This window comes from Mobula hypostoma, chromosome 3 (assembly GCF_963921235.1).
Source record: "Mobula hypostoma chromosome 3, sMobHyp1.1, whole genome shotgun sequence".
Taxonomy (NCBI): domain Eukaryota; kingdom Metazoa; phylum Chordata; class Chondrichthyes; order Myliobatiformes; family Myliobatidae; genus Mobula; species Mobula hypostoma.
In genome coordinates this window covers 219,153,897-219,177,507 of record NC_086099.1, presented here as the reverse complement: position 1 = coordinate 219,177,507, position 23,611 = coordinate 219,153,897, and the positions used below count along the sequence as shown (strand labels likewise).

General features: G+C 43.1%; 2 protein-coding genes across 5 annotated transcripts in view; both read right to left on the bottom strand.

Moving 5' to 3' along the window:
- ccdc13 (coiled-coil domain containing 13) overlaps positions 1-5,741 on the bottom strand; it is an 80,300-nt gene extending 74,559 nt beyond the window's left edge. For all 4 annotated transcript variants that reach the window (XR_010017458.1, XM_063044528.1, XM_063044530.1 and 1 more), the window contains exon 1: positions 5,243-5,741. Coding sequence is in view for 3 of the 4 variants with exons in the window: in XM_063044528.1 (XP_062900598.1) it covers positions 5,243-5,448 (206 nt within the window). In the remaining variant the exon portion in view is untranslated. The remainder of the gene's footprint in view (positions 1-5,242) is intronic.
- A 5,377-nt stretch (positions 5,742-11,118) lies between these two features.
- LOC134344545 (HIG1 domain family member 1A, mitochondrial-like) lies at positions 11,119-23,485 on the bottom strand. The gene is made up of 5 exons (XM_063044527.1): positions 23,446-23,485; positions 22,640-22,786; positions 16,137-16,244; positions 14,480-14,614; positions 11,119-12,819 (listed from the first exon to the last, which is right to left on the bottom strand). The coding sequence occupies exons 1-5, from the start codon at positions 23,468-23,470 to the stop codon at positions 12,746-12,748; spliced, it is 489 nt and encodes a 162-aa protein (XP_062900597.1). The 5' UTR covers positions 23,471-23,485; the 3' UTR covers positions 11,119-12,745.
- Between the last annotated feature and the right edge of the window lie 126 nt (positions 23,486-23,611).

Below are 23,611 nucleotides of genomic sequence, written 5' to 3'. Positions count from 1 at the left end.
TCAGAAAAGAAAGAGAGTTGAAGAGGACTGCAGTGGTGATGGGAGATTCCATAGTCAGAGGAACAGAGGTGAGACTCTGCGGGTGCAGTAGAGACACCCCGATGCTATGTTGCCTCCCAGGGGCCAGGGACAGCGATGTCTCAGATCAGGTCCACGGCATTCTAAAGGGGGAGGGTGAGCAACCAGAGGCCTTGGTACGTGTTGGCACCAACGACATAGGTGGAAAAGGTGAGAAGATCCTGACGGGAGATTTTAGGGAGCTAGGTAGAAAGCTGAAAATCAAGAGCTCCTGGGTAGTAATCTCTGGTTTGCTCCCTGTGCCAGTGAGGGTAAGAACAGGATGATTTGGAAGGTGGATGCGTGGCAGAGGAACTGGTGCAGGGGGAAGGGGTTTCAGATGTAAGGGTCATTAAATCTGTTTGGGGAAAGTACAACCTGCACCAAACAGACAGGCTACACCTGAACCCGAGGGGGTCCAATATCATTACAGGCAGGTTGCTACAGCTGCTCGGGAGGGCTTAAGCTAATTTTACAGGGGGATGGTAACTGTAATGATAATGCTGAGGATAAGGTAGTTGGTTACAAATAGAGGCAGTGTGTAGTGAGCCTTCTAACAAGGAGAGGCTGATGACAGGGCAAAATTGCAGGCAACAGGATGAGTTGCAAAGTAAAATGTGGACAAAATCGAAAACGGTGAATACAGGACTGAAGGTGTTATATTTGAATGTGTGCAGTATAGGGAGTAAGGGAGACGAACTTGCAGCACATTTACAGATTGGCATATATTTGACGTTGTGGGCATCACTGAATTGTGGCTGAAAGAAGATTACCTGGGAGCTTAATGTCCAAGGATGCACATTGTACCAAAAGGACAGGCAGGTAGGCAGAGGAGGTGGTGTGTCTCTATTGGTAAAAAATGGAATCAAATTATTAGAAAGAAGTGACATAGGGTTGGAAGGTGTTGGGTAGAGCTAAGGAACTGCAAGGGCAAAAAGACCCTAATGGGAGCTATATGCAGATCCCCAAGTGGTGGTAAGGATGTGGCCTACAAATTACAATGGGAGATAGAAAATGCATGCCAAAAGGGCAAAGTCACAATAGTTATGGGGGATTTCAATATGCAGGTAGATAGGGAAAATCAAGTTGGTGTTGGACCCAAGAGCGAAAATTTCTAGAATGCCTATGAGATGGATTTTCAGAGCAGCTCATGGTTAAGCCCACTAGGGCATCAGCTATTCAGGATTGGGTGTTGTGCAACAAACCGGAATTGATTAGAGGAGCTAAGGTAAAGGAAGCCTTAGGGGAAAGTGATCATAACATGAACAAATTCACCCTGAAATTTGAGGAGAAGCTAAAGTCAGATGTATCAGCATTCCAGTGGAGTAAAGGGGACTACAGAGGCTTGAGAAAGGAGTTGGCCAAAATAGATGGGGAAAGAACACTGGCAGGAATTTCTGCAAGCAATTCAGAAGGCACAGGATATACGCACCCCTAAGGGGAAGAAGTAGTCCAAAGGAAAACTGACATATCCGTGGCTAACAAGAGAAGTCAAAGTAAACATAAAAGCCAAAGAGAGGCCATATAATAGAGCAAACATTAGTGGGAAGTTAAGAGGATTGGGAAGCTTTTAAAAGCTAACAGAAGGCAACTAAAAAAGTAATTAAGAAAGAAAAGATGGAATACAAAAGCAATCTAGCTAATGATACTGAAGAGAATACCAAAAGTTTTTTCAGATACATGAAGTGTCAAAGAGAGGCGAGAGTAGATATTGGACTGCTGGAAAACAGTGCTGGAGAGATAGTAATGGGGGACAAGGAAATGGCAGATGAATTGAATAAATATTTTGCATCAGTCTTCACTGTGGAAGACATTAGCTGTATGCCAGAAGTTTGAGAGTATCAGGGGACAGAACTGTGCAAAGTTGCCATTACTAGAGAGAAGGTTCTTGGGAAACTGAAAGGTCTGAAAGTAGGTAAGTCACCTGGACCAGATGGTATACAGCCTAAGGTTTTGAAAGAGGTGGCTGAAGAGATTGTGGTGGCATTAATAATGATCTTTCAAGAATCAATCAAATTTGGTATGATTCCAGAGGAATGGAAAATTACAAATGTCACTCCACTCTTCAAGAAGGGAGAGAGGCAGAAGAAAGGAAATTATAAGCCAGCTAGCCTGACCTCAGTGGTTGAGAAGATGTTGGAGTCAATTGTTAAGGATGTGCTTGGAGGCAAATGATAAAATACACCGTAGTCAACATGGTTTCCTCAAGGGAAAATCGAGCCTGACAAATCTATTAAAGTTCTTTGCAGCAGTAAGAAGCAGGATAGACAAAGGAGATTCGGTGGATGTTGTGTATTTGGATTTTCAGAAGGCCTTTGTCAAGGTGTCACAAATGAGGCTGCTTTTCAAGTTAAGAGCCCATGGTATTAAAGGAAGTATACTAGCATGGATAAAACAGTGGCTGATTGGCAGGAGGCAAAGAGTGGGAATAAAGGGAGCCTTTTCTGGTTGGCTGCCAGTAATTAGTTGTGTTCCACAGGGGTCACTTCTTTTTACGTTATATATCAATGACTTGGGTGACAGAATTGATGGCTTTGTGGCAAAGTTTACAGACGAGACAAAGAGGAAGTAGCGAGGCTACAGAAGCACTTAGATTAGGAGAATGGGCAGATTCTGAGTGGCAGATGGAATACAGTGTCGGGAAGTGTATGGTCATGCACTTTAGTAGATGATATAAAAGGGTAGACTATTTTCTAAATGGAGAGGGAATTCAAAATTCTGAGGTGCAAAGGGACTTGGGAGTCCTTGTGCAGGATTTCCTAAAGGTTTATTGCAGGTTGAGTCAGTGGTGAGGAAGGCAAATGCAATGTTAGCATTTATTTCAACAGGACTAGAAAATAAAAACAAGGACATAATGTTGAAACTTTATAAAGCACTGGTGAGGCCTCACTTGGGAGTATTATGAGCAGATTTGCACCCTTATCTAAGAAAGGATGTGCTGACATTAGAGAGAGTTCAAAGGAGGTTCACGAAAATGATTCTGGGATTGAAAGGCTTGTATATGAAGAGTGTTTGATGGTTCTGGGCCTGTACTCACTGGAATTCAGAAAAATGAGGGGTGACCGCATTGAAATTTATTAAATGTTGAAAGGCCTTGATAGAGTGGATGTGGGGAGGATGTTTCCTACAGTAGGGGAGTCTAAGACCAGAAGACATAGCCTCTCAATAGAGTGGCATCCTCTTTGAACTGAGATGAGGAGGAATTTCTTTAGCCAGAAAGTGTGAATCTGTGGAATTCACTGACACAGGCAGCTGTGGAAGCCAAGTCATTGGGTATATTTAAGGCAGAGGTTGACAGGTTCTTGATTAGTCAGGGCATGAAAGGACACTGGGAGAAGGCAAGAATCAGAATCAGGTTTATTATTACCAGCATGTGTTGTGAAATTTGTTAACTCAGCAGCAGCTCAATGCAATACATAATATAGAAAAATAATAATGATAAATAAGTAAATCAATTATAGTATATGTCTATCGAATAGATTAAAAATTGTGCAAAAGACAGAAATAATATATTTAAAAAAGTGAGGTGGTATTCAAGGGTATGATGTCCATTTAGGAATCGGATGACAGAGGGGAAGAAGCTTTTCCTGAATCACTGAGTGTGTGCCTTCAGGCTTCTGTATCTCCTACCTGATGGTGACAATGAGAAAAGGGCATGCCTTGGGTGCTGGAGGTCTTTAATAATGGACACTGCCTTTCTGAGACATCACTCCCTGCAGATGTCCTAGGTACTTTGTAGGCTAGTACCCAAGATGGAGCTGACTAGATTTACAACCTTCTGCAGCTTCTTTTGGTCCTGTAGAGTAGCCCCCGCCCCCCCCCACAGGAGATTGGGGCTGAGAGGGAAAATGGATCAGCCATGATGAAATGGCAGAGCAGACTCGATGGACAAAATGGCCAAATTCTGCTCCTATATCTTATGGCATAGGAGCATGGCAGGGATGTGTACTTAGCCCCCTGCTCTACTCACTTTACACCGACAACTGTGTAGCTAAGCACAGCTCCAACACTATACAAGGTTTGCTGACAACACCACTGTTGTGGGTTGTATCAGAGGTGGTGATAACTCAGCATACAGGAGGGAGACTGAAAATTTGGCTGAATGGTGTAATAACAACAACCTTTGTCAGTAAGACCAAGGAACTGATTAAAGTAGACTTCAGGAGTGGGAAACCAGAGGTCCATGAGCCAGTAATCATCAGACGATCAGAGGTGGAGAGGGCCTGTGATTTTAAATTTCTGGGTGTCCCTATCTCAGTGGGGATCTGTCCTGGACCCATCATAGGAACATAATTGCGAAGAAAACACAACAGTGCCTCTATTTTCTCAGAAGTCCATAAAGACAATAAGACACAGGCGCAGAATTAGGCCATTTGGCCCATCAATCATGGCTGATCCTTTTATCCCCCTTCTCAGCCTTCTCCCCGTAATCTTTGATGCTGTGGCCAATCAAGAACCTATCAAACTCTGCCTCAAATACACCTAATGACCTGGTCTCCACAGCTGCCTGTGGTAATAAATTCCACAAGTTCACCACCCTCTGGCAAAAAAAAGTTCTCTGCACCTCTGTTTTAAATGGTTGCCCCTCTATCCTGAGGCTGTGCCCTCTTGTCCTAGACTCCCCAAGCATGGGAAACATCCTTTCCACATCTATGCCTTCCAACATTCAAAAGGTTTCAGTGACATCCCCCCTCAACCTTCTAAATTACAGCGAGTACAGACCCAGAGCTATCAAATACTCCTAATAGGATAACCCTTTCATTCCCAGAATCATCCTTGTGAACCTCCTCTGAACCCTCTCCAATGTCAGCACATCTTAGATGAGGAGCCCAAAGCTGTCACGATACTCAAGGTGAGGCCTCACCAGAGCTTTATAAAGCCTCAGCATCACATCTCAGATCTTGTATTCAAGACCTCTTGAAATGAATGCTAACATTGCATTTGTCTTCCTCGCCTCCGACTCTACCTGTAAGTTAACCTTTAAGTTGTTCTGCACAAGGACTCCCAAGTCCCTTTGCATCTCAAATTTTTGGATTTTCTCCCCATTTAAAAGATAATTGCACATTTATTTCTTCCACCAAAGTGCATGATCCAGCACTGTATTTCATTTGCCACTTGCTTGCCCACTCCCCTAATCTGTCTACTAGAGGATGGGGCTGGGGAGCAGGAAGTGGGAAAAGGTTACCCGCTGCTGATGTCAGTGCTAGCCGGCTGGGCAGCCACCAGTTGCAGGTTCAGATCATCCTGCTGGTCCGGCGCGGCCTGCCTGGCGACCTGCTGCTTCTTGCCGGCCAGCAGTATCTTCTCCAGCCTCTTCTGCTGCTGCTCCTGCAGGGTCTGGAACTGCTGCCTCAGGCCCCGGGTCACCTGCTCGTCCGTGTCGCCCTCCATCCTCAGCCCGCCCCCGGCACCCCGGCCGGTAATCCCGTCGGCTCGGCCTCCGGGCCCGGTTTGAGGCCGGTATCCGCGGGCCTGGCCGTCTCGTAGCAACGGTAGCCGGGGAGACGCGGCGCCGGACACTCGGGCGGGGTGCTGACCGGCTCTTGCTTTAACATTCTCCTCGACTCTCCGGGATACCCGCTCACAACAAACACGGGATGCCCGCAGCAAAAAATTGAAAATTAAAACAAAAAAAAAAATGTTTTCAGCTCCGGACAGAGAAATTTCAACTCTTTTTATCGGCGCATTTCTTTGGCAATTCAGCTTGGTATAAATTTGCAGAAGCTGCAAAGTGCCATCTACTGGAAAAAGCATATAACAAGCAAACTTATTGCTCGAACATGGTTAGGCGTCTAGACGCAAACACATACCTATACATTCTCCTCTTTACTTCAAAATTCAAAGTAATTATCAAAGAACGTATGTTACCATATACTACCCTAAGATTCATTTTTTGCACGCATTCACAGTAAAACAAAGGAATACAAAAACATCAGTGAAAAACTACACAGAAAGACTGACAAACAACCGAAATGCAAAAGAATTCAAAATAAATAAATAGTTTATATTGAGAATATGAGTTGTTGAGACCTTCAAAATGAGTCAATGGGTTGTGGAATCAGTTCAGTGAAGTTATTCAGGCTGGTTCAGGAGCCTGATGATTTCTTCCTCTGCTGCCAGACTCTGTATAAATCCTCACCAGCTTCTCCCAGACTTTCTGGCTCAGTCACATCAAAGACCACCTTCCCCATTTATCTTCCAGTACAAATCCTCTCTCACTGATGTAGAGGGCTGGACGTTCATTGCTCGCTGAAAGCGGCAACACAAGTGGAAAGGATGGTAAGTAAAGAAGGCATACTGCATGTTTTGTCATCATCATACACTGTTGAATCTAAAAGTTAGCAATGCTGCAGCTGTAGAAATCTATCATTAGTCCACATTTGGGATGTTGTGTGCATTCCTGGTCACTGCACTACATGAAGGAGACTGAGAGTGGCAAGGACAGGCCTGATTTCCACGGTAGGGAAGTTAACGGAGGGAATTCTGAGGGATAAGATCCTATCATCACTTGGATAGTCAAGGTTTGATCAAGAATCGTCAGCATAGCTTTAGTCATGGAAGATCCTGCCTTTTGGAGTTTTTTGAAGAGGTAACTGAGGGATAGATGAAGGTAGGGTGGTGCATGTTGTCTATATGGACTTTAGTAAGGCCATTGTCAAGGTCCCACTTGGCAGGGCTGATCTGGAAGGTTAGGCCACATGGGATTCAGGGGGAGTTAGCAAGATAGATTCAGAATTGGTTCAATGATACAAAGAGTCATTCAGAATTGGTTCAACGATTCAATGATAAGAGTAACGGTTGAACTTCAATTCTCAGACTGGAGGCCTGTGACTAGTGGGCCTTACCACCATTCAGGGCCCCAGACAGTCCTTCCAGGTGAGGCAACACTTCACCTGTGAGTCGGCTGGGGTGATATACTGCGTCCGGTGCTCCCGATGTGGCCTATATATTGGCGAGACCCGACGCAGACTAGGAGATCGTTTTGCTGAACACCTACGCTCTGTCCGCCAGAGAAAGCAGGATCTCCCAGTGGCCACACATTTTAATTCCACATCCCATTCCCATTCTGATATGTCTATCTACGGCCTCCTCTACTGTAAAGATGAAGCCACACTCAGGTTGGAGGAACAACACCTTATATTCCATCTGGGTAGCCTCCAATCTGATGGCATGAACACTGACTTTTCTAACTTCTGCTAATGCACCAACTCCCCCTCATACCCCATCCGTTATTTATTTATATACACACATTCTTTCCCTCTCTCTCCTTTTTCTCCCTCTGTCCCTCTGACTATACCCCTTGCCCATCCTTTGGGTTCCCCCCCCCCTTTTCCTTCTCCCTGGGCCTCCTGTCCCATGATCCTCTCATATCCCTTTTGCCAATTACCTGTCCAGCTCTTGGCTCAATTCCCCCCCCCCCCATCTTCTCCTATCATTTCTGATCTCCCCCTCCCCCTCCCACTTTCAAATCTCTTAACTAGCTCTTCCTTCAGTTAGTCCTGACGAAGGGTCTCAGCCCAAAACGTCGACTGTACCTCTTCCTAGAGATGCTGCCTGGCCTGCTGCGTTCACCAGCAACTTTGATGGGTGTTGCTTGGGGTACCCTAGGAGTCAGTTTGGGACCTTTATTATTCATTATTTATGTAATGGGGGGCCTGAATTAAAGGAACAAGTTGTCTACATTGGATTTTTACTCCTCGGAGTGTAGGAGAATGAGGGGTGACTTTGTAGAAGTTTAAAAGATCATGAGGAATATTGAATAATGTGGACAGTCTTCGTCTTTTCTAAAGGTTTGGGAGTGTAAAAGTAGAGGGCACAGATACAAGATAAGTAGGGAGAGATTTTAAAGACTTTGGAAGCAATTCCAAAGTAGTGAGTAGCTGGAATGAGTTGCAAGAGGAAGTGGACAAGGTAGCAACATGAGAGGCATTTTGATAGGTACCTGGAGGGTTACAGGCCAAATGTGAGCAACTGGGACGAGCAGGGGTGACGCTGTAGTTGGTGTGGACCAGTTGGGCCCAAGGGTCTGTCTCTGGACTTTATTAACTCTATGACTTCAAGGTTTAGAAGAGGTTATCGGGGATGTTGCTTATGTTAAAGAGTATTAGCAACAAGGATAGGTTAGACAGCAGAGTTGTAGGAAAAGGTTAAATAGGTTAGGACTTTAGTCCCTGGAGCATAGGAGAATGAAGGAAGATTTGATAATGATGTACAAAGTTATGAGGGATAAATGCAAGCAAGCTTTTCCCACTAAGGTGAGGTGAGATGAGAACTGGAGATCATAGGTCAAAGATGAAGGTGAAATGTTTAAGGGAACTTGACTGAGGGCAGGGGGCTGTGGAATAGGATGCCAGCAGAAGTAGTGGATATAGGTTCAATTTCAACGTTGATGAGAAATTTGGATAAATACATAGATGGGAGGGGTATGGAGGGCTATGTTTTAGATGGAACTAGGCACAATAACATTTTAGCATGGATTAGATAGGCCAAAGAGTCTGTTACTATGCTGCAGGGCACCGTGACTCTAAACTCGGATCATTTACTCCGCAGCATCTGAGCTAAAGAGTGACCCGGTAGAAGCATACAAATTTATACGAGGTATGAACAGGGTAGATAGTAAAAAGTATCCCCCCCCCCCCCCCAGCCAAGAGTAAAAATGTCAAATACTAGAGGAGGGAAAATTTAAAGGAAAACCTACTTTGCAGCTTTTTCTTATAAATACACGGAAGGGTAGCTGGCAGTCACACGCTGCCTTGGGAAGGGGTGGAAGCAGATACTATAGCAAGGCAGTTAGACAGACACATGAATAGGTAGGAATTGACAGATAATGCTCTTGTGCAGGCAGATGCAGAGTTTAAAGTTCATTTTTTTGCTACTACCATTGGGGAGGAGGCACAGGAGTTTGAAGATCCACACTCAATTTAGAAATACTTCCTTCCCCTCCACCATCAGATTTCTGAACAGTCTATGAATGCAACCTTGATATTCCCTTTTTTTTGCGGTACTTACTTTTCCAACCTGAATGGGAAAAACTTCTGCGAGGTACTTCTACTACAAACCAACAGATTTCACATCTAAAACAACAGGAATTCCGCAGATGCTGGAAATTCAAGCAACACACATCAAAGTTGCTAGTGAACGCAGCAGGTCAGGCAGCATCTCTAGGAAGAGGTACAGTCTATGTCAATGGAAATATATCTGATGCTGACTGTTGGCCTAGATATCCTAAGGCAAAGGGCCTGTTCCAGTGCTATATGTTCTGTTACTGGCCATTTTTATTGTCATCGGAGTCCAGAGGAGGTTCACGAGGATGACTCCCAAAATGAAGGGGTTAACGTACGAGGAGCATTTGGCAGCTTTAGGCCTGTACTCACTGGAATTTAGAAGAATGATGCGGAGCTGGAATCTCATTGAAACCAACCGAATGCTGAAAGGACTAGATAAGGTGGATGTAGAGAGGATGTTTCCTCTAGTGGGGGTATCTAGAACTAGAGGGCACAGCCTCAAAATTGAGAGGCCACCTTTTAGAACGGAGATAAGGAGTAATTTTTTTTAGCCAGAGAGTAGTAAATCTATGGAATGCTCTGCCATAGACTGTGGCAGAGGTCAAGTCCATGCCTATATTTAAGGCAGAAGCAGACAGTTTCCTGATCGGTCAAGGCATCAAAGGATATGGTGAGAAAGCAGGTGTATGGGGTTGAGTAGGATCTGGGATCAGCCATGATAGAATGGTGGAACAGGCTTGATGGGCTGAATGGCCTAATTCTGCCCATGTCTTATGGTCTATTTTACCACCTTCCTCAGTGATTCCAAAATGTTACTCTCCCCCAGACAAATTTGCTATAAGACATTGTAGCATCCATTAGAAAATGCTAATCTTTAATATTTTTCCACAATAGTTATTGCTTAACCAGCCCAAAGTCATAGTGCAGGAGGATAGATGAGAAATTACTAGTAGTTTAACAAGGAATGCTGGCTAATTTCTTAGTATTTAGTTTTTTTTCCCCCTTTAGCCTTAATGTTCTGTTTTCTTTGTATTTGTACAGATCATCTTTTTTTGCATGTTGGTTGTTTCAGGTTCTGTGTGCAGTTTCTTATTGATTCAATTGTATTTCTTTGTTCTACTGTGAATGCCTGCAAGAAAATGAATCTCAAGGTGGTATATAATGACATAGTTACTTTGAACTTTTGAACCTGTTTGCCTGGCTGTTCTATAATACTAAACTCACAGTTGGTTTAACCTTAGTTTTAATTAACAAGGTAACAGGCCCTACTGGCCCAATTACACTCCATGTGACCAATAAACCTACTAACCCATACATCTTTGAAATGTGTGGGGAAAGCAGATCATCCAGAGGAAACCCACAAGGGCACAGGGAGAAAGTACAAATTCCTTACGGACAGTTAGGAAAATAAAAGAACAAAAGAATATTCACTAAACATATTATTGTGTAAAGGAACAGCATGACATAACAGATAAAAATGTGCTTGGGCAAATGGCAGAGGATGGATCCAGAACCTTAGGATGGGGCACAATTGACATATACAAGACAGGCATTGGACTTCAGGGTTAAAATTTAAAACCAAGGGGCAAACAAAAAAAAATGCTGCTGTGGGAAGTCAGCAGTCAAGTAGCATCTGTGAAGGCAAAGGAATAGTTGCTATTTTTGTTTAGGACCCTATTATCCCTTTGCCTCCACAAATGCTGCCTGATCTGCTGAGTTTCTCCAGTTGGTTAGTCATTTTGCCAGCTGCCTTTAACATCTGGATAACAGCATAGCACCACCTGTAATCCGGTCTCATGAGGGAGGGAGTGCGGTAGTACTGGAGAAATACCTACAAATCCTCCAACTGCCTACTGAGATCATTTTTAGTTAAGACGTTCACTTCACAGGTGGCTTCAAGATTCTGCATCACCAAGCCAGACTGTTCCACATTTATACCCTTGCTATACAAGTACACAATCTCACGACAGAAACCCAGCTTTCCTTGTGATTGCATAAAACCACAAGCTCCATCTTCAATATATTCTCTTTATTTAATATATAAAAATAATGCAAAGACAGTAAGAGGCACTTTTATTCCAATGTATTTGTTACAACTATTTTCACAAGAGTGGTTTTATAATGAATAAATAAGAAAGCATTGAGGTATTTTAATAACAAGATTTCTGCTGCAATAAATCTACAAATCTTTAATTTACATTGAGATAACCAAGTCACACTCAAACTTATAATGTGAATGAAGTACCACCACAACTGTATGCTGACATTTTAGACTGAAGCTTTCTAATTCTGAGGTAACCACTGCTTTAAAACTCTTTACACTAAAGCCGATCTGTAGTTGTATCTCTTGTAACTTTATGATTCAAGTACTTAGTACACAGGTTTAATCTAGGCACAATAGATTTACCCCACAGTTGATGGTGCAATGTTACAATGCTTATCAGATCAAAGCACTGCTTCCAATGTAGAAGTGAAAGGCCAGTTCTTGTACTGTTTCCCATTCAAGACTTGTACAATTCAAACTGTCATTGGCCCTCATGGAAAATCAGCAGAACCACAGAATTTACAATACCCTGGAGATTAGAATTTTCCAAAAAGAATTGTGTAAATAAAACAAAGCATGGAGATAACAACCAACAAGAATTTAAGCATAACAATCAAATACAGAAACACATTAGATTAGATTATGACACATTGAAGTTAATGTAAAAATTTTCAAGTAATTTCCCTCATCATTAACCCAACTTGCCTTATATAAATACTGACACAAACTTCAGTATTCACAATTTTCAGCAATTTTGCAGATGTTGAGATATTTGAAATCTGTTATTTCAATGTAAGATATGTGGATAAGGCAGCACGTTCTTAAACTGTACAAGATCACCAGCCCACTAACTAGTATACTGCAATGCAAGATGACGGTTATGTATGAGGACAGCAGAAGCCCAACTAGCAGCATGAATAAGCAGGATGTTCTGAAGTTAAAAGACCAGAATTAGAAATGGGCATCTTCAAGTTATAATAAAATCGAATCTAACTGTTGTTACAATCTCAGGTCACAATACCAGTGCTCTGCGGCAAGTTATTCTCATATAATTTTCACTTACTTCCCTTGCAACATTAAGATTATAATACTTAAGTTTAAAGGTGGCTCTGGTTATATTCTCCTACCTCCTTAATACTCAACAACCTCATTCCACAACAAGCAAATATCTTCAAGAGAATCCAAATAGGAAACAAGTAACGTGATCTGAAGTGCAGATCATTATAATCAGTTGAAGATAGGGATAGTTGCCTAGATAGCAATCTCAAGCCAAGATGGAAGCCAGCCTGTAGCCCTAAACTTTAAGGTCCAATCATATCCTGCCAAGAAATTAATCAGTTCCATTAACAAAAGCATCTCAAGTCTAACTGTTGCAAGGGACACATTAAAAAGCTTTAGTTTGATTGTAAATCTCATTTTATAATGTTTGGTGAAATTATGACTTTTACTACATATGGCAATAATCACAAGGAAAATTACCTATCATTTGTAGGTAGTAAGATCAGTATACTTTCAGAACAAATTAAGTATTCTTCAGATAGTTAAAACAAGAAAAATTCTAACCTCCTCAGTTTGAGGTATACTTAAAAGCCTTAATCATTATTATTTTTTTTAAAAGAGGTACTGTAGAAATCTTGATTCATTTGTGAAGGAAAGTATTCTTCTCTTCGCTGGGTTTCGAAAAATGTTCTTTGAACATTGAGTAAAGAACTCCTGCAAAAGAGAAACATTTTGGAAAATATTACTTTTCAATCTCAGCAAGATCTCCTTAACCAGTCACAACCAAGGCATACACGCATTACAAACGTGTGGATGACATTGAAACTGGTGGTGTGGTGGTGGAGAGTGATGATTGTCTAAAGAATGGCAGATCAAATTTAACTCAGACAAATCTGATGTGAAGCCTTTTGGGAAATTATTACAGGACAGAGTGTTTGAGGGGGCCCTGAAGAGTGCTGTAGAACAAAGAGGCCGAGGGGCACAAGTTCATAACTTGCTGAAAGTGGCAATGCAGGCAGACAAGGTGAAGGCAACAAATGGCACACTTGCCTTTGTCAGACAGTGCATTGAGTAGATGTTGCTGACAGTGCATTGTGTGCAGTTCTGGTCACCATATTATAAGACAGATATGATTAAAGAGCAGAAAAGATTCAAGAGGAGGTTACCAGGAATGCATGGCTCAACTTAGAAGGAGAGACAGTATGGACTGGCACTGGTTTCCTTGAGTGAAAGAGGCCAAGGGGTGACATTAGAAGTTCATAGATTATTACAGAGAGCGATAAGGTGTATGGTCACAGTTCTTTTCCCATGGTAGCAGAGTCTAAAACAAGAGGGCATGAGTTTCAAATGAGAAGGGGAAAGATTTAAGGGACACCTAAGGCAAGTATTTCCACACAGTACAGTGGGTCTATGGAAGAGGAATAGAGTAAGGCCAGTACAATTTACAATATTTACATAGGTCCACAGATAAGAAAGATTTGGCAGGATATGGATGAACTGGAGACATAAGAGACTACAGATACTGAAATTTAGAATAATAAGAAACAGTCTAGAACAGGAGTGGCCAATCTTTTACATTCCATGCGTCAATTTTTTCACACACAAGTTCAGATGAGACTTTTTCACACGAGTTCTGTATTAACATTTTTACAAGAATTGTGGGGGTACAAGAGTTGTATGGCGCATCTGAACTCGTGCGTGAAAAAATTGACGCTTGGAATGTAAAAGCTTGGCCACCCCTGGTCTAGCAGCTTGTTTTCTGCTGTTTGCGGGAATAACACAGGAAAGTACAGAAAGTATTGGGCTGAACGGCCTGTTGCTATTCCGTATAATTATGACAACACAATACACTGGAAGGAATGTGGTGCTGTGCAAACAAGCAAAAAAGGTGGTCTCGGCTGACCGTAACTTGAGAATATGCAATCCCAGGTCTTAAAGCCAAGCTTTCCTTTTCCTACTTCAAATAACTCCACATCAACTGCAAAACTCAAGATCCAATCAAAGACCTGCACCTACTTATAGCAGTGTAGGGAAAAAATGTGTTGCATTTATACCTCCCCAAAGTATCCCATCAGTATCCAAAGATTAAAAGTATGGCTTTGTAGAATTGTTATTAACATGTTGCTCTAATAGATTGCCAAAAACACTGGAAAATTGCTGCTTCATTAGAGAACAACACAAACTTGAAAACAGAAACCAGTGGTCCAGCATGATTGTTAACTGTCAAATTTGATGTGGAATGGTTTTAGGAGGTGCAATTAAAACATTCTGCTTATTTAGCACTAGCCTCAAACAGATGCAACCTGCAAAGATTTTTCTGATTCATGCCTGACCATTATCTGCCCAAAGCTTTTGTTTAGATCAAGACCATTACCCAAAGTCATTGCTCCCACCACACATCCTTGGGCTGCCACACGCATGTGGATTAGATGCACTGACATTTTTTTGTTCCCCCGAGCCTTCAGTTTGAAGAGTCCATAGGCCACCACTGATGCAAAACCAGCAATACCTAAAACACAAGAGAAATATTTTTCTGAAGGCTGGGAATTATTCAGAATACCGTCCGTAGCCTGTCTTTAAACAGGAAATTCTGTAAATCAATTCTATAATACTTCTAAATACTGTTCATGCAGTAAGGAGTCAAATTAAATTCTACTGTTAATTATGTGTCACAATGAGGTATTAAAATACCACCTTCTTAAAAGGAAATTCATTCTACACAAACACAAGATTTTCCTCACTCACTTGTTACTCCCAGCATGTTCAGACCCTACAATATTTCCCTTTGTGATACTGTTTCTTCTATTCATAATATTTAATGAACTCTGAAATATAGGATAAAGTCAACAGAGGCATTCCCGTAACTCGTGCTTCAACTTTGACTGAATGGTCTGGAAGTTGAGATGCTGACACAAGGTACACCCAGGGAGAAATGATACGATGTACAACCATTGTGTTCCTGGGTTTCCAAATGCAGCATTTCAGTGAATGAGATTTCAATGGGCAAGATGGCAGCATGCTCAGAAGCAGTGGCTTCTACAAGGTCAACCAAAGGTGTTCTTGTATTTTTTTTAAAAAACACTTTTAATGATTGCAATACCTGCTGGACATTAATAACTTAAAGTACTGCAGGTCTAATCTGTCAGCAAGTTGCTCGCTGGCAGAGAAATTGAAGTATCTGGACTTGATGCTGACCACAGTGTTGCCTGCAACAGAGACACGTCGGTATGTGAAGGTGACGTGCAGTCTAACACTGAGTGATCATCTTAGTCGCTTTTCTTGTGATCGCAAGGCCCTGTTGGACATTGGTGGCGTGGAATGCTGCAGGACCAATTCATTGGTTTACTGGCAAATGGCAGGGGTGGAGCTCCTCCGCAGTGAGGAATTTGTCTCAAGGTGTGGTGTTGCAGCACCCAGGGGAAGGCACCGGAGTCACGGGCTCCACTGGAGTGCCGGAGGTGGTGTGGTTCCATGCTGGAGTCAGTGCTGCCACCTGCCCCACTCCCCCAGTGTTCAATCGGTATTGTGTTCAACTGCAGACTACTACAACGTTCGTGGACTCAGGGACTTAAGACTATAATTTTTGTGTGCCTCTGTTTTACTGCTCTTTTATATGTGCTTCCTATCTTATATGTGCTATATTTGCCTTCTCCTATGTTTGACTGTCGGTACTATGTTTTGTACCATGGCCCCGAGGGAACAGAATTTCATTTGGCTGTGCTCATTAGTTGAAAGACAATTAAAACTTGAATCATAGATTATGCTCACAATTATTGAGTAAACAGTACAAAGACTCACTGAACTACAAAGTCAGCAAAATGTAGTCAATGAGCCACATTGCAAACTCAGGCCTAGAATGAGAGAGAACGATGCTGACCACAGCTCTAATGTCAAATGGGTTCAATACACAACTAATTAACATGGGCTCTTACCCCAACTATAAATAATTTGAATTTTATCTGATGAATTGGATAAAAGTGATTATATAACAATACTGTTAACTTGACAAGGAGATTTAGAAGCCAATTTACCGATAGGAACAAAAGGGGATTCCTTGGATTTTCGAATAAGTTTAGAGGCGTGGTCATCTTCTTGGCCAAGTGTAGGCAACAAACTCGCATCACTTGAAGACATGATGGCTGCAAAAATAGAAAAACATGAAAGCTGTAATGCCAGTTAAGTAGTGGGAATTGTTACAACGTGAATGTGTGACAGCTGTCCTTAAGTTAACAGAGGAATCATCTTTCTATGAATAAAGTGGAAGTTATTACATCTTCAATCATACCAGCCCAAGTACATGGTAAGAGTTCTTCCATACAGCATCCTGAGCACCACCACCTTCAGCTGTTTCAATGTCTTCTCTTTCATTTAAATCAGAAGTGGGAATGATTGCCGATGACTCCAGTGTTCAATTCCACTCAGCTCCTGATCATCAAATGAAGAGGTCTATCTCTGCATGTAGTGAGAACTAGATAATAAATATACTTTGAACAAAATTGGGACATGGGCTACATAGTTCCAAGTCATATTTACAACACAAACCCAACAACAACAATCCTTTAGGATTTAAAGTCCTTTCCTTGCTATCTAAATTACCATCACTGGGGTGGGAAGGGCTTGAACTACTGACGAACGCACCTAAACTTGACAAACACTACAGCTCCATGATCAAAGCTAGGTATCAACTCCAAGGTGCATAATAAGTTCACATTGAAATATTATAACATAGAGAGTACACAGGAATGACCCATGTCCATGCCATGATTTCAATTTAGTCTGCACATTGACTATATTCCTCCATGCGCCTGTTTAAATATGCTACTGTTTATGTTTCCATCATCTCCCTGGGGGAGTGTTCCAGAAACCAGCCGCTGGTTCTGCAAAACAAAAACTGCCCCACCCCTCACTTAAAGCCAAGTCCTCTAAGTGTTTGATATTTTCACCCTGGGAAGAAAAAAACTCCAGTTCTAAGCTGTTGTTTTATTTACTTCTATCCTCTTAACACACAGGGAATGCACACCAAATTGTCCAGTACTAATACTCTCCAATCCAGGCCACGTCCTGATGAATCTCAGTTGTAAACCTGTGGAATTCTTTGAGGAAATAACAGGCTGGACAAAGTCAGAGGATATTGCTTAACTGGATTTTTGAAAGACCTTTGACAAGGTGGCACCCTGAGGCTGCACAAGAGCCCATGGTATTACAATAAAGATACTAGCATGGACAGAAGATTGGTCGATTGGCAGGAGGCAGAGTGGGAATAAAGGAGCCCTTATCTGGTAGGCTGCCAGTGTCGGTTGGGACCACTTCTTTTCACATTACACGTCAATAATTTGGATGATGGAATTCGTGGCTGTGGCCAAGTTTGTAGACAATACAAAGATAGGTTGGGGGGGGAGGGGTTGGTGGTATTGAGGAAGAAGGGGGTCTGTGGAAGGACTCAGACAGATTGGGAGAATGGTCAAAGAAGTGATAGTGATGCACTTAGTAGAAGGAATAAAAATGAGGAGAAAATTCAAAAATCAAAAGTTGCAAAGGGACTTGGGACACCTTGATCAGGATTTCCTAAAGGTTAATTTGCAGCTTCAGTCGGTGGAGAGGAAGTCAAATGCAACATTACCATTCATTTCCAGAAGACTAAAAAATGAAAGCAAGGATGTAATGCTGAGGCTTTATAAGGCATTGATCAGACCGCACTTGGAGTATGCTGAACAACTTTGGACCCTTATTCAGAAAAGATGTGCTGGCATTGGAGAGAATCCAGGGGAGGTTCACAAGAATGATTCTGAGGGTTAACATACGGAGAGTGTTTGATGTTCTGGGCCTGAACATGCTGGAGTTTAGAAGAATGAGGGCGGGTGGACCTCAATTAAACCTATTGAATATTGAAAGGCCTAGACAGAGTGGATGTGGAGAGGATGTTTCTGAAAGGGGATGAGTATAGGACCAGAGGACACAGCCTCTGAAAATAAAGGGACGTCCATTTAGAACAGAGATGAGAAGGAAGGAGATATTGATATTCACGCCATCAGGTTGGCACCCAGCCTCAGGGTAGAGGGCCAACCACCTCTGCACCATCTGTTACAAGTGGGACTTCCCTGTGGCCAAGCATTTTAATTCTGATCCCCATTCTTGTTCTGACATGTCGATGCCAAGATGAGGCCACCCTCATATTCTAACTGGGTAACCTCCAACCTGAGAGCATGAATATTTATTTCACCTTCTGGTGAATGAATCCACCCCCTCCCCACTCACTCTATTCCCCACTCCGACCTTACCCTTCACTTTTTCACACCTGCCTATTACTTCCCCCGGGGTTCCACCCCCACTTCCCTTTCTCCTATTGTCCACTCTCCTCTATCAGATTCTTTCTTCACCAGCACTGACCTTTCCCACCCACTTGGCTTTACGCATCACCTTCCAGCTAGCCTCCTTCCCCCTCCCCCCATTTTTTATTCTGGTATCTTCCCTTTTCCTTCTCAGTCTTGAAGGATCTCTGCCTGAAACATTTGCTCTTTTCCATAGATTCTGCCTGACCAGCTGAGTTCCTCCATCATTTTATGTGCGTAAGTTGCTATACATTTTATTTACCAAATCTTCCTGAAGGAAATAAACCCAGTTTTAATTTCATGACCCAAAATGATTTGCATAGACAGGCAATCCAAACTTACGAAAATTGCACACACTTCCTCATTTCCCATAAACCATATGCCTGGCTGTGTTTCTTTGTGTGGCTGAGGCAATCTGCTGGGTTTGATTTACGGGAAAGCCTCACTTATACAAAGCAATGAGCTAATCCCAAATTACTTATTCACAATGACATTGCAGATTTGCTTGATGATTCATTACAAAGTAAATTGTAAAATAGAAACCAGACCATTAGCTTATTAGTTGGCAAGCAAGAACAGAAAATTGATGGATTAAGAATTGCAGCCAAACATCTGTTTTCTGGTGGGAGTTAAAATAAATCTTTTAAAAGCTATTCTCACAGATAAAGAAAATATTTGAATATACTGTAGCATCTGTGTAAGAGTCACAGCAATACAGACCATTTAGCCCAACCAGTCATGTCAACTATGGTATCTACCCAGCTAGTCCCAATTTCCTGCATTTGATACATACCCCTCCAAACCCCAACCCTCCGTGTAATTATCCAAATGATTCTGAACTGACATGATTCTACCAGCCTCAACCAGTTCCTCTGGCAGCTTATTCCATGTTACTCATACCCTGCATGAAAAAAGTTGCCCCTCTGGTTCCTTACCACCACCCCTCCTCCAATGACCAGGTGCTGTGTCCTACTGAGGCCGATGTGAGGAGAACCCTGTGCAGGGTCAACCCACGGAAGGCTGCTGGACCAGAAAATATTCCTGGCAGAGTGCTTACAGGATGTGCAGACCAGCTAGCAGAGATTCTCACTGACATCTTCAACATTTCCCCGAGCAGTGCCATTGTTCCTACGTGCTTCAAGGCCGCAACCATCATCCTTGTGCAGAAGTCTTCAGTGTCCTGCCTCAACGACTATCATCCCATTGCACTCACATCCATCATCATGAAGTGTTTCGAGAGGCTCGTCATGAGGTACATTGAGACCCTGCTGCCCCCCTCACTGGACTCCCTGCAGTTCGCGTACCGTCCCAACCATTCAACAGACGACACCATTGCCATCACCCTCCACCTGGCCCTAACCCACCTGAACAAAAAAGACACGTACGTCCGAATGCTGTTCATAGATTTCAGTTCAGCATTCAACACAATCATTCCACAGAAACTGACTGGAAAGCTGAGCAAATTGGGTCAGAGCACTTCCCTCTGCAACTGGATCCTAGACTTCCTGACTGGGAGACCTCAGTCAGTCCAGATTGGAAGCAGCATCTCCAACACCATCACAATGAGCACAGGGGCCCCCCAGGGCTGTGTGCTCAGTCCATTGCTGTTCACTCTGCTGACCCACAACTGTGCTGTAACACACAGCACAAACCACATCATCAAGTTCGCCAATGACACAACCGTGGTGGGTCTCATCAGCAAGAACGATGAGTCAGCATACAGAGAGGAGGTGCAGCGGCTAACAGACTGGTGCAGAGCCAACAACCTGTCTCTGAATGTGAACAAAACAAAAGAGATGGTTGTTGACTTCAGGAGGACACGGAGCGACCACTCTCCACTGAACAGCAACGACTCCTCCGTAGAGATCGTTAAGAGCACCAAATTTCTTGGTGTTCACCTGGCGGAGAATCTCACCTGGTCCCTCAACACCATCTCCATAGCAAAGAAAGCCCAGCAGCATCTCTACCTTCTGCGAAGGCTGAGAAAAATCCATCTCCCACCCCCCATCCTCACCACGTTCTACAGAGGTTGTATTGAGAGCATCCTGAGCAGCCGCATCACTGCCTCATTGCACCATCTCAGATTGCAAGGCCCTGCAGCAGATAGTGAGGTCAGCTGAGAAAATCACTGGGGTCTCTCTTCCCGCCATTACAGACATTTACACCACATGCTGCATCCATAAAGCAAACAGCATTATGAAGGACCCCATGCACCCCTCATACAAACTCTTCTCCCTTCAGCCATCCGGCAAAAGGCACCGAAGTATTCGGGCTCTCACGACCAGAATATGTAACAGTTTCTTCCCCCAAGCCATCAGACTCCTCAATACCCAGAGCCTGGACTGACAGCAACCTACTGCTCTCTACTGTGCCTATTGTCTTGTTCATTATTTATTGTAATGTCTGCACTGTTTTGTGCACTTTATGCAGTCCTGGGTGGGTCTGTAGTCTAGTGTAGATTTTGTGTTGTTTTACGTAGTTCAGTGTAGTTTTTGTATTGTTTCATGTAGCACCATGGTCCTGAAAAACATTGTCTCATTTTTACTGTGTACTGTACCAGCAGTTATGGTCAAAATGACAATAAAAAGTGACTTGACTTTTAAATCTTTCCCCTTCTCACCCTAAACCTATACCCTCTAGTGTTCAACTCAACTACCCTGGCTACAAGGACTTATTCTCCAGCTCTCACAGAAAGATTTAAAATTATAAAGGTCTCTCCTGCCACCCCCCCCCAACCCTGTATTTTCCTACATTTTGAGAAATAAAGACCTAACCTGGCCAACCTCACTCTGACTCAGGGCCTCTAGACCTGGCAACATGCTTGCAAATCTTTTCAGCACACTCTTCCTAATGTAACCATGTCTATAGGGCGACCAAAACTGTGCACAGTTCTCCAAGTGCAGCCTCAATAATAACTTATACTACTGCAACATAACCCAACTTCAAAACCAATACCCTGACTGATGAAAGAGAAATGGGAAAATCCATGTTCAAGTTAATAAATTTCCATAATGTTTTTAAGGATTACCAGCATATATTCAAGGAAAATAAACATGTGAAACCATAAATTTATGAGGTGCCTCTAAGCAAGTTTCACCTCTCCTCCCTGAACTCCCACTGTTGTTTTAGTGCCAGGAAATGAAAAATTACATCAGAACTGAAAGTTTTATTCTGATTCCATTAATCCCAGGCTTCAATAAAACTCATTTGTTAACCACCTATCACAAAACACTACAGCAACAATAAAAAGTGACTGTCTTTTTACTGACTGGAAAAAGTGTACCACACACAAGTTACACTGCGAACAACTCAACATGGCCTTTTCATCTTCCCCCAACTCACATCCCACACCTTGGACCATGACCTAGAAAATCTCACTGGTTTACTGTTACATGTACCAAGGTATAGAGGAAACCGCATGCCGTCCACACAGATCACTTCATCACATCAGTTCAATGAGGTAGCACATGGGAAAATACCGAATAAGGCATTGCTACCCTCATCAGAGGGCGCAGATACACCGATCCCACAGAGGCAGCGCCACACCCATCACTAAGGACCCTCAGCATCCAGGATGGACTGTTCTCATCACTCACCAGAGAGGAGCTACAGGAGCTTGAAGATGGAGTCTAAATAACTTTGAAACAACTTGCTCCATATGTAATTTCTGAACTGCATATGAACATTACCTCATTTTTTCCCCACTATTTTGCAATTTACAGTAACTTCACGCCCTTCTATCGCATGCCACTAAACAATTTCACATCCTATAAAACAGTGATAAAAACATTCGAATTCCTCAGTTTAGTGTAATAAAGGCAAACTATAATGTGCAAGGCCAATAACAGGATAAATTGCGCGGTCAAGAGTCCATCTGATCGACTGAAGGACCGCTGTCTTATAACGGCGGGACAGAAACAGCCCTGGAGCCTGTTTTCAGGTTTTTGGAATTTTTTACACGGTACTGAAGCTGAAGGCCAGAAAGACGCCGTGGCAACGCAGCCCTTCCTTGCGCAGTAGTGGAGTGAAGAATACGAAGACAACATCTCCTGCTGCGATGCTGTCTCTCACTCGCCGGCAGCCGGCCGGTGCTCAACCCGATGGGGAGAGCCGACCTGCCGCCTGTGTACCGCGGCCCCACTCACTGATCAAGGGCGGGCGGGCGGCCCGCGACCGAATACCGGAGGGAAGGTGATGCGCCTCACCTGATCGTCCGTCCGAAGTCCCGATACGTCTCTGCTCCGAAGCCGCCGCTCCGCTACTTCTCAACCGGTCCACACAGGAACTGACGCAAAAGGCGATAAACGGAAATGACGAAGAACCGCCCACGTACGTCCAACTTGAGTTAACTTCTGCAGAATTTACACAGAAAACGTAATAAGTATTATAGTATCTAGTATATGCATCGAGTCTGTAATTATTTTCAGTAACTTTACTGATTTGATGCGTTCATGTCCATGGGAACTCCGTTAATTTTAGAAGCAGAGAGAGGGGGGCTGTGAGTTTCTATGGTAACGTAATCACGCCCAATTTTTCGTGAATGCGAAGTACCGGCCACGGGCAGCGCACGTCATGGAAAATCAGTGTGATTGACGTGCGAGCAACCCATTCAACAGGTGGATTGAGTACAGATGATGAAAAGGGGCGTTTCCCTCTTCGGGGGCGGGGGCACTGAGTCACGAGTTGTGCAACCTCTGGGGGAAATACTCTTATTTCTCAATAGGATGGCTGTAGGTTTTTCCCCCTGGAAAATGAGTTAAACACATCTCTCTTATTCCTGGCAGCCACACCTTGCCTCGCAATCCAGTACTGAACTTAAATTCTAATCACAAACAAGAGAAAATCTGCAGATGCTGAAAATCCAGCAACACAAAGAAAATGCAGGAGGAACTCAGCAGGCCAGGCAGCATCTATGGAAAAGAGTTAAAAGGTCGAAGTTTCGATCCGAGACCCTTCATCAGGACTGGAGAAAGACAGTTGTGCATCTATAGTTCTGTGACGTTGTCCTTACCACTACACAAACGAAGTCCAAGCATTTAGTGTGTGTGGTTTAAATCGTAATGTCGGCAATGAAATCACAAGGCTGTAATAAAGCATAAAAACAGAACATTCATGGAGAGTTCAACTGTGTTCCATTATTTCTGGTGTCTGGACAATCAGAAATAAAGTGATGCAGC